A 15,209-nucleotide genomic window follows, 5' to 3' on the forward strand; every position below is an offset into this window, starting at 1 on the left:
CCAGCTTTTCATCCACCAGTACCCCCAAGGCTGCTCTCAAATCCCTTTACAGCGGGACATAGCGAGGAGCTGGTTTATTTTTGCCAAAGCTGGCATCCCTGTGCTCATTTGAAAAACATGAGTTTGCTGGGTTTGGTTCTTACCTTGTTTTGCTCCATATTTTATGGTTTATTTTCAGTCTAGTGCTCTATTCATTTTTTAAAGTGTAATGATGAGCCTCTGTTGAAAAAACTTAAAATACCCTCTTGATAACCACCAATGTGGTGGGTTTTGCTTATGAAGGTTTTTTTAACTTTTAAAAGTCTTTTTCTCTGTTCAGAATCTTAAATATAACCAGTGCTAGAGATGAGAAAAACATTAGCTCAGAGTGATAATGTTTATTAATACATATCTTATGATCCCATGCAGGTGCTTAGAAAAAGCCTTCAAAGGGGGGTTGCACTCTCAACAGGGTCCTTTTTGGTTTATGAAGCTCACAAGCTAATTACTGTCTTTCCTGAGGTTCATGCAAGCTTCAAAGGTAATATTTTCAAATTTTGACGTGCTTAGGTTATTCTAATTCCAAACTTAAAGTTTTTGGTGCCAGAATTATGTAGAAAAATGGTGTAATGCTTGTGATCTTCTGCATTAAGACTGCATGCAGTGTATTTCCATGTCAGGATGCTTTTGAATGGGTTCAGGGTAGTCTTGTAGCATTTTAACAAGTGATTCTTTCAAGTGCCACTGAAAGCAGATCTAGTAGTTCATCCTGTCTAGGATATAACACATGCACAAGCTGTATGATGCCAAACTTGTTGCCCAAGGTTTAAATAACTTACTGAGAAAGATATGGTTCAGTTAGGAATACAGACCAAACCTTAATCAGTTTCTAGAAATCTTAGTTCAGATTTTCAATATGATCACAGTGCAATTCCTATTTAATCTAGTCAAGCAGCACTGAGATTGCATTTCACCTAGAATTGAGAAATGTCTCATATTTTTGCCATATTGAAAAAGGGGAAGAAAAGCCTTGGTTTACCTACCAGAAAAGAGTAGAACAAGTGATAAAGTGTCCTTTTCAATATCTGAATAAAGATAGTCTTACTGCTGGAAGAAAAGTAACATTATCTTAAAAGGGGATGTTGTTGCAGACTTAGAACTTTTCTATTACATGGCAAATTAAAGGTTTTGGAAGTAAGCCTAACTGAACGGAGAATGAGCTTAGTTTAAATGTATGCTTACTGTGTAGATTAGATAGTAAGTAGTTCAGATAACCTGTTTCTCTGTGTCTCAAAGAGAGGAACATCTTAGATGTTTATGCTTATAGAAATAAAAATTTAGACGATGGGCTTTTGAACGGGTAAGAGCTGCTTCATTTGATGTAATAGAAGGAGCTTCAGTGAATAGATTTAAGATAGCTACTCAGTACACAGATAAGAAAATTTTTGCAGGAGGAACATAAATAACACTACTTAGTTGCCTCTGGTCTTTTTTAGTGCTCTCACTTGAATCTGGCATTTACCTTGCCAAAAAAAGCAATGTTAGTATGCTTTCTGTGCAAGACAGGTAGAAGATAGGGTGAAAATAAGAGTAAAAAAGAAATACCTGAAAAATACTCTTAAAGAAATAAAAGTCTAATAAAGTCTATATAAAACACCTGGTGGGAAATGAGTTCAGAAGTTTGAGTTCTGAGGATTTAGTCATTAGAAATGTTAGTGGTGTTCAGGAATTCTCAACAACCAAACTGAAGATAATACTGAAGATGTACCATGAACCTAATCTTAGACACTAAAATCCAAAGTCCATGTAGACCATTATCTTATCTTATCTTTGAAATGGTTGATAAAAGGTATTTAGAGATGGCAGGGTTAAAAATTATCCAGAATGCTCTCCTAATCTTCACTGATTTATATTCTAGGATCTTTTTAAGCTGAAGAGGAGGCTTTTGTGTTTAGTAGCCTTCAGTGTTTCTTTCTTGAAGTAAAACTGTCCTGCTGTGAAACATAACTACTGTGTTCAGTAGATAATTTGAAAAAAGAAAGCTTATAAACATTAATTTTTACGAAGTGGGCAGGATAGAGCTTATGTTTTGACTTAGAAGTTTCATCACAAATCCAGGAGTAATACCAAAGAGACAATAAGCATAGCTGAAAGTTTTGTAAGAAATTAGACAAGGCTTCTGAATTAAAAGGTAATTTTTTCATGTTTTAATGTTGGCAGAAGACTAAACTTGGATTTTGTTCTTCTCCTGTACAGTTACATACTTCAACAGAATATTCTACCTCGTTCCCTTTGGGTATTTTTCCTCCTAATTCCATGTGTTCTCATGCTTGAATCCTGTATTGCGTGGTGTTTGATATTTCTGTTTCTGGTATGCTGTTCTATGTACTATATACATGTAGTATTTAAATATATATAATATTATATCGTGCAATATAATATTATATATTATTATATTTCCAGTTGTGGAAATTGTACTCCCCTGTTTCTGTTGTCAGGGTTTTTTAAAGTATTCTGTAGAAAAAGAATTAAAGTATCATAAGAACAATGGGTACTTTGTTCATAAATTGATACTCTAGAAAGCCAATTCTGATTTTTCAAAGTATTTTTGCTTTTAGTATCTTGAACATATAAAGGTTTCAGTAGATGAACTGTATTTTTTGGAGTCCTCTTTGTGAAAATCCTAAGGATTTGAGTCAGAAAACCTTTGAGCAATGTTTCATTTTGGCTTGATGAGTAAGATAATGGGAACCCACTTAATCTGCAGTGATTAAAAATAAATCTGGCAAAACTGTGGAACCAGACTGCATTCCAGAAGAATTTTTTTTTAATTATTTTTTTCATTATTATTGTTAGATTTAATTTTGGTACATATCCTAATGAAGGGGTTTTGTTACTCACATCTCTACTGCACTTGCTTTCCTGGTCATATTTTTCATACTTTTTTTTTTCTTTTCTGCCATTTTCACAAGGAAGAAAACAAATTGCTTCTAGTAGTCTGATGCATTACAGAAGACAGTTTTGAATGTTAAATCCATTAAGCATCCAAAGCTCTGTTACTGAAAGCTGTTTTGTAGTTCCATGAGAGAGGCATATATTCAGCACTGTGTCTCTTCATAGTTGTTCACTGTAAATGTAGCTTATCCAATCCTGCTGTGTAAGTTGTTAGGAACGATGGCCCAAAAAGGAACTGCATTATTTATTCTTTGTGTTTCAGCTAGGTTGTCTTGCTGTAAAATGTTTTGTTTATGCTATAACGTCCTACTTACATGTCATCTGTTCTTCTGTTTCCACAATTTTAATTCCTTCCTAAGTGGAAGAAGTTATAGAGCAAGCAGACTACTTGTATGGGAGTGGAGAAACTGAAAAGCTGCATCGGTTGCTGGTTCAGCATAAAAATAGGTACGTTGAGACATTACTGTGACTTCTTTTCTGTGCCTTTCTGTTCTCATTGTGGTGTGCTGGAGAACCTTGCTTTCATCCTTAGGTAAGTATGAAAAAAGGACTCTTGATCTTTTTCCTCCTGATGGAAAAATGAATGAAGAAAAGTGGTAGCTGGCAGGTGGTGGGGGATAACATTCAAATTTTTGACTCCTGCAAAGTAGGGCTTTTTTGCTTGTTTGGTTTGTTACTCCAAGAATCCTTCAAAATACAATGCAAAAACTCATAATGTGTCTATACATTACTAAATGATCACAATACCTAGAATTCTGGTATTGAAAACTTTTGAGAGTCACTGTTTCATTTCTTTTTTATTGCTGACCATCTGTTTTTTCTGTTTTCATTTGTCTCATATTAGGATTCGAGTCTGAACAAAAAAGCTCCTTACTCATGTAGTTATGTTTTAATTGCACAAAACATTATTGATAAGCAAACCGGGACAAGCTGTTTAAGGAAAAAGCAGAAAATGCATTGCAAACTGAAAAGTCCAGTCCTTTGGAGAAGACAGGGCATCTCACCTGTAGAACATTTCTGGAGGAAGTCAATTGTTCAGTTGTTTTCAGTAGTTTTCAGGGTTTTTTTTTTTCCCTTCTTGTTCTGGCTGGGGTGCAAGTATATAGCCTGGGAAGTTAAATGAAGGTCCTTCCTAGCCTGTAAGGGACACCATGTCTTAAGCAAGGTGTAAGCTTGCTACTAGGTGTATAACAATGCTAATTATTCTGTGAGGAGTAATGATTCCGGTAGCAATACTTAACATTTTTGTGACTTGGCTGAAAAATGGGTCTGCTATAACAACTACGGTGTTAATTGCAGGAGGACTGCCGCAGTGTGAGCAGTGACTCAGTTTTACTCCATATAAGAAAACTGACTTTTATTGATATTCTGAGTTTAGCAATAACTTCTGTATGCTTTTTAATATTTTTGGTTTCTGGTAGTTTTGACCTCAGTATTCCTGTTGGGTGGAGAGTTCTATAGCCACACAGCCAGAACCTCTGAAAGACTTTCTAAACTTAAATTTAATATTAAAGTCTCCATTAAAATAGCCAAAATTAAAACAGTAGTTAGGTAAAAGTATAGTAAAGTGCAAGTAGTGTTTCAAAACAATATGTTAACAAAATAATAAAACTTAAAATCCCTTATTTTTTGGCTATAACCTACCATACATCATTTGATAGTGATATAAATAAATATATAAATGTACAGCTTTATGTGGTGAGGGTATGGCTAACCTGTTTTTTTCACTGTGTTCTAGGAAGAATTCCATTATTCAGGTACAATCATAGAGAAAAAGATGCATAATATTTTAAACATTCCTAGTAAACTTTAATATCAAATCAGTGGAATGCTGGAAGAAATACCATCTAGCTAAGGACAAAGTAGTCCTTGTTTTCCGTATAGTGTTTTGCGTGGTACTTTTTGGGTTTTTAAATCTCCATCTTTTTTTAGAAAAAAAGTCACTTTCATACAGATACTTTTGCTTCACAGACCAGAATGGCAGAACAAAGGTATCGTCCGACAGTCTATAATGGAGGGCTTGCATTTGTTGTTTTTCACCTTGGAGCTCTATAGAATGACAGATGATAATGCTATTGTCTTATCACCCACTTGAGATACATATTTAAAGACTGGTTTAACATCTTTTCTTGGTTTGTTTCCATTATTGCTTTAAAACGTTAGTGTTTCTGTTCATAACTAGTGATGACGCAGAATTGTTATGGCGGCTGGCACGGGCATCACGAGATCTAGCTCAGCTTAGTAGTACTTCTGCAGAGGAGAAAAGACAACTGGCATATGAAGCCTTTGAGTATGCAAAAAAGGCACTTGAAAAAAATGAATCAAATTTTGCAGCGCACAAGGTGAGCCATACAAAACAACTTAACTGAAATTGTGTTCTTTGATTTCTGCCAGTAGAAACTGGAACAAATGTCATTTGTGCTGTCTCAGCAACCATCAACATAACTTAAGTTTTCAGCTGCGAATGAGTGAGACTTCTAATTCTTCCTGACTGTTTTGGAAAATCAATGTTCAGACTTTTGCAGCTAAATTTCCTGTATACAGGAAACAGGAACTGGTTAAATATGTGCAGGACCATGGAAAGAGATGACTGATCAGGTTGATTACAGCTGATGTAATCAGCTCATCCTTCTCTGATGTACCCTTAAAAATGTTGTCCATGCCCCACATTGAGCATGTTGTTTCTGGGCACATTAGTAGTTCTGTAGAGTTTCACTGGAAAAACTTCAGGCTCTGGCTTTGTTCTGCTCTTTTTTTGTGCTGCTTCTTTCACTGGCAGAGAGGTTCCAAAGTATAGTCAATTGTGTCGTCATCTTGGGTAAGAGGAGGACATTGATTTCCTTATGCATGCAGACCAGCATGTTGCTGTGATGCTGCCTGAGCTGTTCGTTGTTGTTAGAGGTGGTGGCAGCAGCTGTTCTGTTTTTAGTTTTGGGGTTTTTTTTAATTTACTATTAATAGCCATAGTGCTGTATTAAATGTTTTCTTTTTGTTCTTTGAATTACAGTGGTATGCAATTTGCCTCAGTGATGTTGGAGATTTTGAAGGAATCAAGACTAAAATTGGAAATGCCGTCATTATCAAAGAGCACTTCCAGGTAATGTAAACAGTTTTTTGCATATGATAGCATTAATGCATCCAGTATATAGATAGTGTGAGAGTTGTCAGCTGTTTTCTTATGAAAACTTGCAAATGTACTTCTGGTCAAATCTCCTGATGACATTTCCTTTTTTGGGTTATTGTGACAGTCCTGAATGCCCCAGCAACAAGGAGTACAAATTATCTCCTGCAGTAAACTAAGTCCCTATAGAAGAGAGTCTTGAAATAGCTAAAGTGCTTTTGACACCTCTTAGGACTAGATAAAAGGTAACTGTGCTATTGAGAAATGGATGTGTGGCTGTCCTTTTAACTGTGGATTGTGTAGCAGTGAAGGACAAATAGTGGAGAAGATAAAGGACTACTAATTTTATAGCACCAGAAATTATATCAAGATCTGAACTTGCCAAGTCTCATGTGAAACTCGTAATGACCTACTAAACAGAAGTACCTAGAAATCTGTCAGTGTCTTTAGTGTTTTGGAGGTGAGCCGATTCAGTTGTGCACTGAATAAATGCTGTATCGCCTTGACATTCTACACACTGTTAATCTGGTTTAATTAACAGTAGGATAACAAGTTTACTTTTTTAATGTCTTTTAATCCAAATATTGCAGAACAACTTTTTAGATCTTGTCTTTTTTTCCCCCTCTCACTAGAGAGCCATTGAACTGAATCCAAAGGATGCTACAACAATTCATCTTATAGGCATTTGGTAAGGAGTATTTTCAAACAAAAGTTAGCATGTGGCAAAGAAAAATGCCAGAATATAAAATGTCTTATAGGAATTGCAAAAATGCTTGGAATAATTCAGTGGCTTGTAATTAATTGATGTAAACATGAAAACCTATTGAACGTGTATAGGACATCATGCCTTTTAAAGTGTGACTCTTAATTCTTACGCAGTTAAAAAAGACGAAAAATAATTGTTCATTCAATTTGTTTGTTTTACTCTATGGAACTATTAAAAACTCATTTTACATGTTTCCGTAGCAGACATCAGAGACTGTGAGTACTACTCATTTTGTTCTACTGGTGTGACTGAAGACAAAACTCAATGGTGAATTTACATTGAATTTCAGTGATGGCTGCGACCTAATACAATCTGTGTATAGTGGAATGCTATCAAAAGTGATATGTGTTCCTCAAATAATTATGTTGTTATCTGTCATAATACTGTATTTTAAAAGTTACATTTAAGTAAAGGCAGCTTATACAGATGCATTAACAAAAATCTCTGAAATTGAATTTATTGCTCAGTGAAATTGTTACTAAGAATTACTGTTACATAGCAGGCGAAGGACTGGAAATACGACTTTCCATACTAACTACGGTATTCTGTGGAAGTGGTGTGCTTGAAAGCAGTATCTTTTATGTGTTAGTGAAGAGACTACACAGCATTTCTGGTTATATGAAAGAGACCAAAGCATTGTTTTACAGGAAATCTCTACTGTAAGACTGAGAAGTTGAAAATAAATAAAGCCAATGTATTTGTAGCTTAAAAAACAAATATACTAGAACCACAGCCACCTTCTCTATGTCTTTTCTGGACTCTTAAGTATCAGAGTAAACTTCAATCTACTGCTCCAGAGTTTATTAGTTTACAAACGTACTTCAGTTTTTCAGCATCCAACACTCATTCCCATGTGACTTAACAATAGTCCAGATTTTTAAACAGAAGCATATGCTACCAACTGAATGAGCCTCAAGGTCAGTTTTGAGATACGAAGCCTGTTCTGGAAAGTACTTAAGACGTTGTTCCTAAGGAAAATTAGAGAACATCAGAAATATGAGATTTCATTTCGTGCTATAATATCCCCATATTGTGTACTTAAATAAATTCATTATTGAATCCCAGATGCTCTGGGATTTCATCTGAAACTGGGATTCAGCCAATTCTTGAGGATTTTTCACCTTTCTAGTCTATCCTGGATTGAACCTCTTTTATTGTCATTTCTGATAAGGCATGTCTGATGGCAGAATTTCAGCTCACACTGTGTATTCCATGCCTTACCCCTCTTTCCTCTGAGCACTTCTATATTTGCATTTATTAATTTTTCACCTCTTCCCGAGTGCTCAATTTTACACAGTGAAGAATATTTTTATACTCATTGTGGGAGGTAATAAAGTGAATAGCGTTGTTTAACACTTACACCTGGAATGTTGTGTGTATTTGAAATATTTAACAACTGTTTAATCTTTTCAGCATCTCTAAGATAGCTGACTGATTATCTTTGTTATTTAGTAAATAGGAAAACAGTGTAGAATGGCCGAGCCTAGAACACAGTAGTTTGATTCTTGGGTTTATTTTCATTCTTATAGATAACAGTCTTTCAGGAATGTACTGCAGATCTCCTTTATATTAATAATTGAGAAAACCAAGGTAATGTTGAGGTAAGGCAATGACATTACTTAGTTTTGCCCTGTTTTTGCAAATGTATTAGAACAGTGTCAAATACACATAAATCGTTAAAATAATTCAAGCTCAAAAGCTGTCTCATGGTTAGTAACTGTCTGCAGTTTCGTCTAATATAATAGCAGTACCCAGTAAAAGACACACCAAAACTTCCTTAGTACAGCTACATAGCAACTTCAAACATCTTGCTCTTTTGTTGTACAGTTATAAGAACTGGCTTATAGAAATTGCAATTTGGCTGGAGTTGTTGTGACTCTTGGAAACAATAGTTGTGACATCCAAGGTATGAGAAAGTTGCTTGCAAATAACATAAAAATGCGAAGGGTATATACAAATGTTTCCTTTTGCTCCAGGTGTTACTCCTTTGCTGAAATGCCATGGTACCAAAGAAAAATAGCTGCAACACTATTTGCCACACCACCAACCTCCACATTTCAAGAGGTACAGTATGAAAATGTTTCACAGATTATTATTCCCCCCACAAAGCTGCTGATACACTTTTACTAATTTTCCTGACAAAGATGACCTCTGCTTATAGAATAAGCATGGACTTGCGAGTTTACAACTGTCATTAATGAAATAATATAACAGGAGAGTGAAGGATATCTAGAAACATAAAAATCTTTAATTTTTTTCAGCTGTAGCTGAAAAACACACAGAACAGTGAAAATTATTTAATGTAGTTTGTGCAGCAGAAAATAACAAGCTATATGTAACTTATTTCGTATTTACTGTTGTGATCTATTGCAGATACCTTCTGATCCCCTGGCTACATATGGTGTAGTTTTTTTCAACTGAAAGTATTTTTGTTAATTTTTGCTATGAAAATTCCTACTGTCATACACCCTAAAACATACTGTCCAGATGTGTATCTTCTAGGGTGTCCAACACAGTATGCATCTTACTTAAACACTTGTACATAGAAACTTGAAAATTAAATTGTAATAGGAAGGTTTGCTGTAGCTGTTATAAATGGTTTTTTTTTTTTCTTTTAGATCAACCAGTAACTGACCCATTATGTTTTGTTCTTTTAAGGTAGGGTGGGCAAGAGTCGCTAGAAAGTAACTGTAGAAGGCTGCTTGCTCTTACACAGAAAGCAATTTAAGCTCTGATTGAAAAAGAAATAAACTTTTTAATGGAATGTCAAGCTTGTAAGTTTTGCTGAAAGTCACTCTCAAAGAATACAAAGTGTCAGCCAGGATTTTGAATACTGCAGAGTCATGCCAGTCCCAGCATCAAGTTCTTGAAGCATTGAAAGTGGCTGAAGAAGCAAACTTGTCCTAGAAGCTGCAGAAAATAAGACTGCTGCAGTTTCAGTACAAATTTTGTTTTGTGGATACATCTGCACTTCTAAGTTCTCTGACAGTATTTTCCCTCCAGCTAGTAACATCAGGAAGAGGTAAGAATGGACTGAAATTTCTGATGTGCAGGATGGGAAACTAGTTGAAAAATGCACACAAATTTCCTAAAGGTTTATTCTCAAGTAAGAGGATACTAACTGGTGCTCTGTAGAAACCAGTACTCCCTGAAATACTTGTCAACATTAATGACCTGAATAATAAGATTTGTTTAATCTATTAACTTTATACATGAGAACTGGCCAGGGGAAAACTGTCAATAGGCTGGAAGGTAGAAATAAAATTCAAAATGCTCTTGACAAGTTGACGTCTGGAAAAACACCATCCAATTTGCTAGGGACAAATACGAGGTACTGTACTTATGGAGGAAGTTGCAGGGGAATAGTTGGTAAGTACTAGTTCTGTTGAGATGTCAGGTCTGATTGTACAGTGAATGAGAACCATCAGTAGCATACTGAATTAATAAGATCATGGACAGGAAGTCTTTCTTGAGCTATGTCAAGCATGCACATAAGGGTTTAGTTTGACGACAGCGGTCAGTTTATTCTCCATTTTAAAGACGACAACCTTCTCTTTTGCAGGCTCTTCATTACTTCCACATGGCAGAGGAAGGTAATACTTCTAGCTTTTTTGGACTGAGTAGTATGTTTTTTATGAATGATGACTTGCAATACATGACTAGCTTTTGGTTTTATCTTAATTGCATATTATCTGCTGATAAGCATATCAAGCTGCTGTGCTACTCAACATTGGAATATTTCATCAGAGGTACTCAAAGCATGTTACACACTTACTATTATTATTAGAGTGTATTGTAAGTCTGTTTTTTGGAGTAAGTATTAAAGTGAAATTTGCACCTTTATTTAGTGACAAAGTACTTTTCCCCAAGGCATTCAACTGGAATGCCAGGGGAAGAAGCAAGCAAAAAAGGGAATTTTATGACACTTTTTCAAAATTTTCTTGAAGTTCATAAGTCCTCTGTATTCTAAGTAGAACAACAGAGAAAGCACACTCTTTATTATTTCAGAAGCTATTTGGATCAGAATGCCAATCTAACTGGCAGTAAAACTGTCCACATGTAAAAGAAAATATGGACCCATTATTTCTCCAAGAGGGAAGAAACAAGCAAAACTGACTAGCTGCAAGATAAAGGCAGACAAGGGAAAACAGTAGTCTATGAAAGACCTGTATATATTCAGATCAATGAAGTTTAAAGGAAAAGTTCATTGTATATTTTCCCCTTGTTGTCAAATAATGCAGCTGTGAATGGGAATGATGGACTTAATCTCAAAATTTGCCTGCAAAATACCTCCATATAAATACACCTGTATTTCACGTAATTTTTTTAACTGGTTTTCTTGACTGATCTTAGTGGGCCAAGCTCTGTATCCTTTTGTACAGCTGTGAACTTTGCTTGCTGGAATTTGCGACACCTTGAATACTGTGTTCAGTTCTGGGCCCCTCACTACAAGAAGGACATTGAGGTGCTGGAGCGTGTCCAGAGAAGGGCAACAAAGCTGGTGAAGGGTGTGGAGAACAAGTCTTTTGAGGAGCGGCTGAGGGAACTGGGGTTGTTCAGTCTGGAGAAGAGGAGGCTGAGGGGAGACCTTATTGCTCTCTACAGCTACCTGAAAGGGGGTTGTGGTGACAAGGGCGCTGGTCTCCTCTCCCAAGTAACCAGCGACAGGACAAGAGGACATGGCCTCAAGGTTTAGATTGGATATTAGAAAAAATTTCTTCACTGAGTGGGTTGTCAAGCATTGGAAGAGGCTGTCCAGGGAAGTGGTTGAGTCACCATCCCTGGAGGTATTTAAGAGACATGTAGGTGTGGCACTTAGGGACATGGTTCCGTGGTGGGCTTGGTAGTGTTAAGTTTGCTGTTGGACTTGATCTTAAGGATCTTTTCCAACCTAAATGATGTTGTGATTCTATGAAGTGTAGGAACAGAATAATAGAGTCAATGACTAAAAAAAAATCTAGCAAGTATTGCAGCAATTCTGAAAGTATTATTATAGCTCATGTTTGCATATCCATTTTCTATGTACATGTAAAGTCACTCCAGTTTTAACAGAGTAGTATGCCAATCATGAACACAGTTGGAGCTTTTTACTGAAACTACTGTATATCCTGGATTATAGCAGGCAGTGTGTCCACCTGCTAAAAGAGGAGATAGGAACGGGCTGTCCGCCTCTGTCATAGTTACCAAACTACGCTCTTTCCTCAACCAGGGATTTACCTGTCTTTGAATACGTTTTTTACTATTGCACAAGAACTACAAAATTTGATTACCAGCATTTTGAATCCTGACCTTAGGTCCAGCAGCAGAGAAAGCTTGTGTTACAACTAAGAACAGTAGGCAAGACTAATCTTTAATAATGATTGATAGTCAAAGCATGCTTTAAAAAAGCAGCTTCTTAAATCTCTCCTTAAAAGAAGTTAAATGTGGGTACAAACAGTTTTAAGTTTTCTTCGTGTGTAGCAAAAGCTAATACCTGTATGTGTGGTCTGAAGCTAGGAAATGTACCCTTTATTTCCTTGCCTATCCTTGCTAAGCTGGTTGCATTGCATGTTGCACCTACTAGGTCCAGAAAAGCACAGAATCTGCAAAGCAAAGCTGTTACGCATTAAGCTCACTGCTTTGTTCTTTGTGAGGAATCTCGTTTCATTTAGTATATGAACTAACAAGCCGCGAGCTAATGTAACTGTATGCGAGACCAAAATTTAGCAAGTGAAAGTTTTACATTGGCTTCCTTCTGATACAAAGCCAAAATACTATTCATCTTTTATGAAATAAGTATTTCAAGGAGTGACACTATATCATGCCTTTGATAGTCTGCTGCTCATTCTCATTCAAAGCTTTTCTCCTGTCTCTATACAGCTGACCCAAATTTCTACAGCAAAAATTTGCTCTTTTTGGGGAAGACATACTTGAAGTTAAACAATAAAAAGATGGCTCTTCTGTGGTTAAGCAAAGCGAAGGATTATCCCGCGCATACCGAAGAGGACAAACAGGTAGGAAATTAAGAATTGTAACAGTACAATTATATACTGTAACCAACATGTATGACATTATGGCAGCGGAATGTTTTATAAAGTTAACTCAGAGTAAATTGTAGTTCGACACCTATATTCCAGGATCACATCCAGACACCAAGAAATTCTGGTATGTTGGTAACTTCCTCTGAACGCAAATGGGAAAAATTCTGTTATAATAAAGAACTGTGATGCTTTCTTCTTCATGATGTTTTTGTAGTGCTAACAACAACCCACCCTTAATTAGTTGTTGAAGTTAAGAAGACAGACACACCTGAGCTAACCTATGTCTATGTGAGCGCTTAACCTGCTTAAAACTGAAAAGGTAGAAATCATAGTGTAGAAGAGCTAAACCACATGAGTAGGAGGCATAAAAAAGCATGGATGTATGAAAAACTTTCTAGATCCATAAAACATAACATTGCAGTCCTTTCCAGGCCCCGAGGGAGAGATTCAGACTATCTGAATTGAGACAAATAGAACCAAATGTATCTTTGACAGGAAATCTCCAGTGCTAGGTGACATGGAGGCACTTAATTATCCTTTTAAACTGCTCAGAAGGATCCTGGTTTGGATGGGTAGGCATCTGCGTCCTACCTAAATACGTACAGAGTCCTTCCAGGAGGTAATCCATTAGACTTGTTCAGACCTAATACTGCATCCAGTATAAACCACAGCAGTTACCTTCCATAAAAAGGTAAGTTACCTTCCATAAAAACAATCCTGTCAGCATCAGGACTCTCAAAGCCTGATTTCCAACTGATTTTTTGTATGGTTGATTGACTTCTAATTCATTTAGCTGCAGTGTGAAATGCTTTAACTGTTACAGAAAACATCCAACCATGTTGTGACATTCTGAATGTCCTAAATGTAAGAAATACTTTGGTAGGATTCTGCACTTCACACCTCAGAAAAAACACTATTTGGGTTTCCCTCTGTAGATTCTCTAGTAAGGCTCGAACTGTTTCTCGCAAAACTCAGTTCCATCAGTAACATCTTTCAGTAGAAATGCAAGCCAAAATTCCGTTCCTCTACTGCTTTGCAAAATGTGTAGGAATTTGTGGTATCAAAGGTCTGTATGAAGTTGGTCCATTCTCCTGACAGTTATTAGTACCTGGAGGCACCGGTGAAACCAGCGATTACAAAAGCTTCCCTCTCTCTAGATGCCACGCAAAAGGAGTCACTAGTGATTTTTGTGCGGTAGCCACTTACTGTTGCAGCAGTGCTGGGCCTCCTGGTACAAACATCTCTTTCCAAGTGCAGAGCTGCTAAACTGCGAGAGGTGGTATTCTCCCTCTGGGTGAAGATATAAAATGCAAAATGCAGTGGGAACTAGACTTGGTAGTCGAGTAAGACGGAAACTGGCCTGTGCAAAGAAATTGGAATTCTTGTCTCTGCATTTGGCAGAGGTAGGCAGGAGTAGGTTTTCCGAACTTTTTTTACCTCCAAGTATCTACAGTATCTGGCTTACATTGCCTGCACTGCTTGCTCCATCAGGGCTAGAAGATTGTTTTGTTTTGTAGATGTTAGATGTCATATTCAAATTTTGTTACATTTTACCCAGAATACCTAGGCAAAGGGAGTCTCAGAAACAATCTTCTCATACTTCCTTAGCTACTCTCCAGAGTTTTGAAAACCGTAGGCTGGTTACAGTTAGAAATAGGACAACTTGCTACCTGCTACTACTGGACTACAGCAAGTCCCAAGAGCTAATTATCTGTATTCAACACAAATAAACTTATTACATATATTAAGTGATTTACGCTGAAGACACAGGCATAAGTTGTTTTATTCCCATTCATGTTTTAAGTGTGGAGCACCTTGAACTACAGGAAGAAGACTGAGTAGTCTTAGGAGGGTTCCAAATTTACAGAACTGTGGTGAAACGCCTGTGTGCTTGCATCGTAAGTAATGCTAGAAGAGCCTATAACCACCTGGCACTGTTTTGTTATATTTCTTTCAGGTACAGAAAGAAGCTTTGGAGTTGCTTAATTCTATATAACAAGAAACAAGATAATGAGAATTCAGCACCTCAGGTTTGAGCAGCATAGGAAAACAACCCCAAATACTACTTTGGTTTATTGAAGCTGTTAATAAAAGTATAGCCTAAACTTGCTGTCGCCCTCTCATTTCAATTAAACGGTCAGCTAGAAGAATGTTTCTTTATGTGATCCTGTCTGTTGATTTACATGGGAATAAAGAGCTTCATGGACAAGAAGAAGAGGGTCTCAAATACTGTGTTCAGTTTTGGGCCCCTGTCCTGGTTTCAGCCAGGATAGGGCTGGTTTTCTTCACAGAAGCCAGTGTGAGACTGTGTTTTGGATTTGGGATGAGAAACTGTTGATAATGTGCTGATGTTTTGGGTTGTTGCTGA

The 15,209-nt window shown here is 36.7% G+C and overlaps 1 protein-coding gene across 1 annotated transcript; it reads left to right on the top strand.

The window, feature by feature from the left end:
- Positions 1-408: 408 nt before the first annotated feature.
- Positions 409-14,991, top strand: RMDN1 (regulator of microtubule dynamics 1; the record flags this gene model as incomplete). The annotated part of the gene is made up of 9 exons (XM_010288639.1): positions 409-520; positions 3,294-3,381; positions 5,117-5,276; positions 5,942-6,031; positions 6,688-6,743; positions 8,798-8,885; positions 10,384-10,414; positions 12,681-12,814; positions 14,799-14,991. Coding segments are annotated over 9 exons (798 nt in total), but the record flags the coding sequence as incomplete, so codon positions are not given.
- Between the last annotated feature and the right edge of the window lie 218 nt (positions 14,992-15,209).

Source organism: Phaethon lepturus, unplaced genomic scaffold, assembly GCF_000687285.1.
Source record: "Phaethon lepturus isolate BGI_N335 unplaced genomic scaffold, ASM68728v1 scaffold15816, whole genome shotgun sequence".
Lineage (NCBI taxonomy): Eukaryota > Metazoa > Chordata > Aves > Phaethontiformes > Phaethontidae > Phaethon > Phaethon lepturus.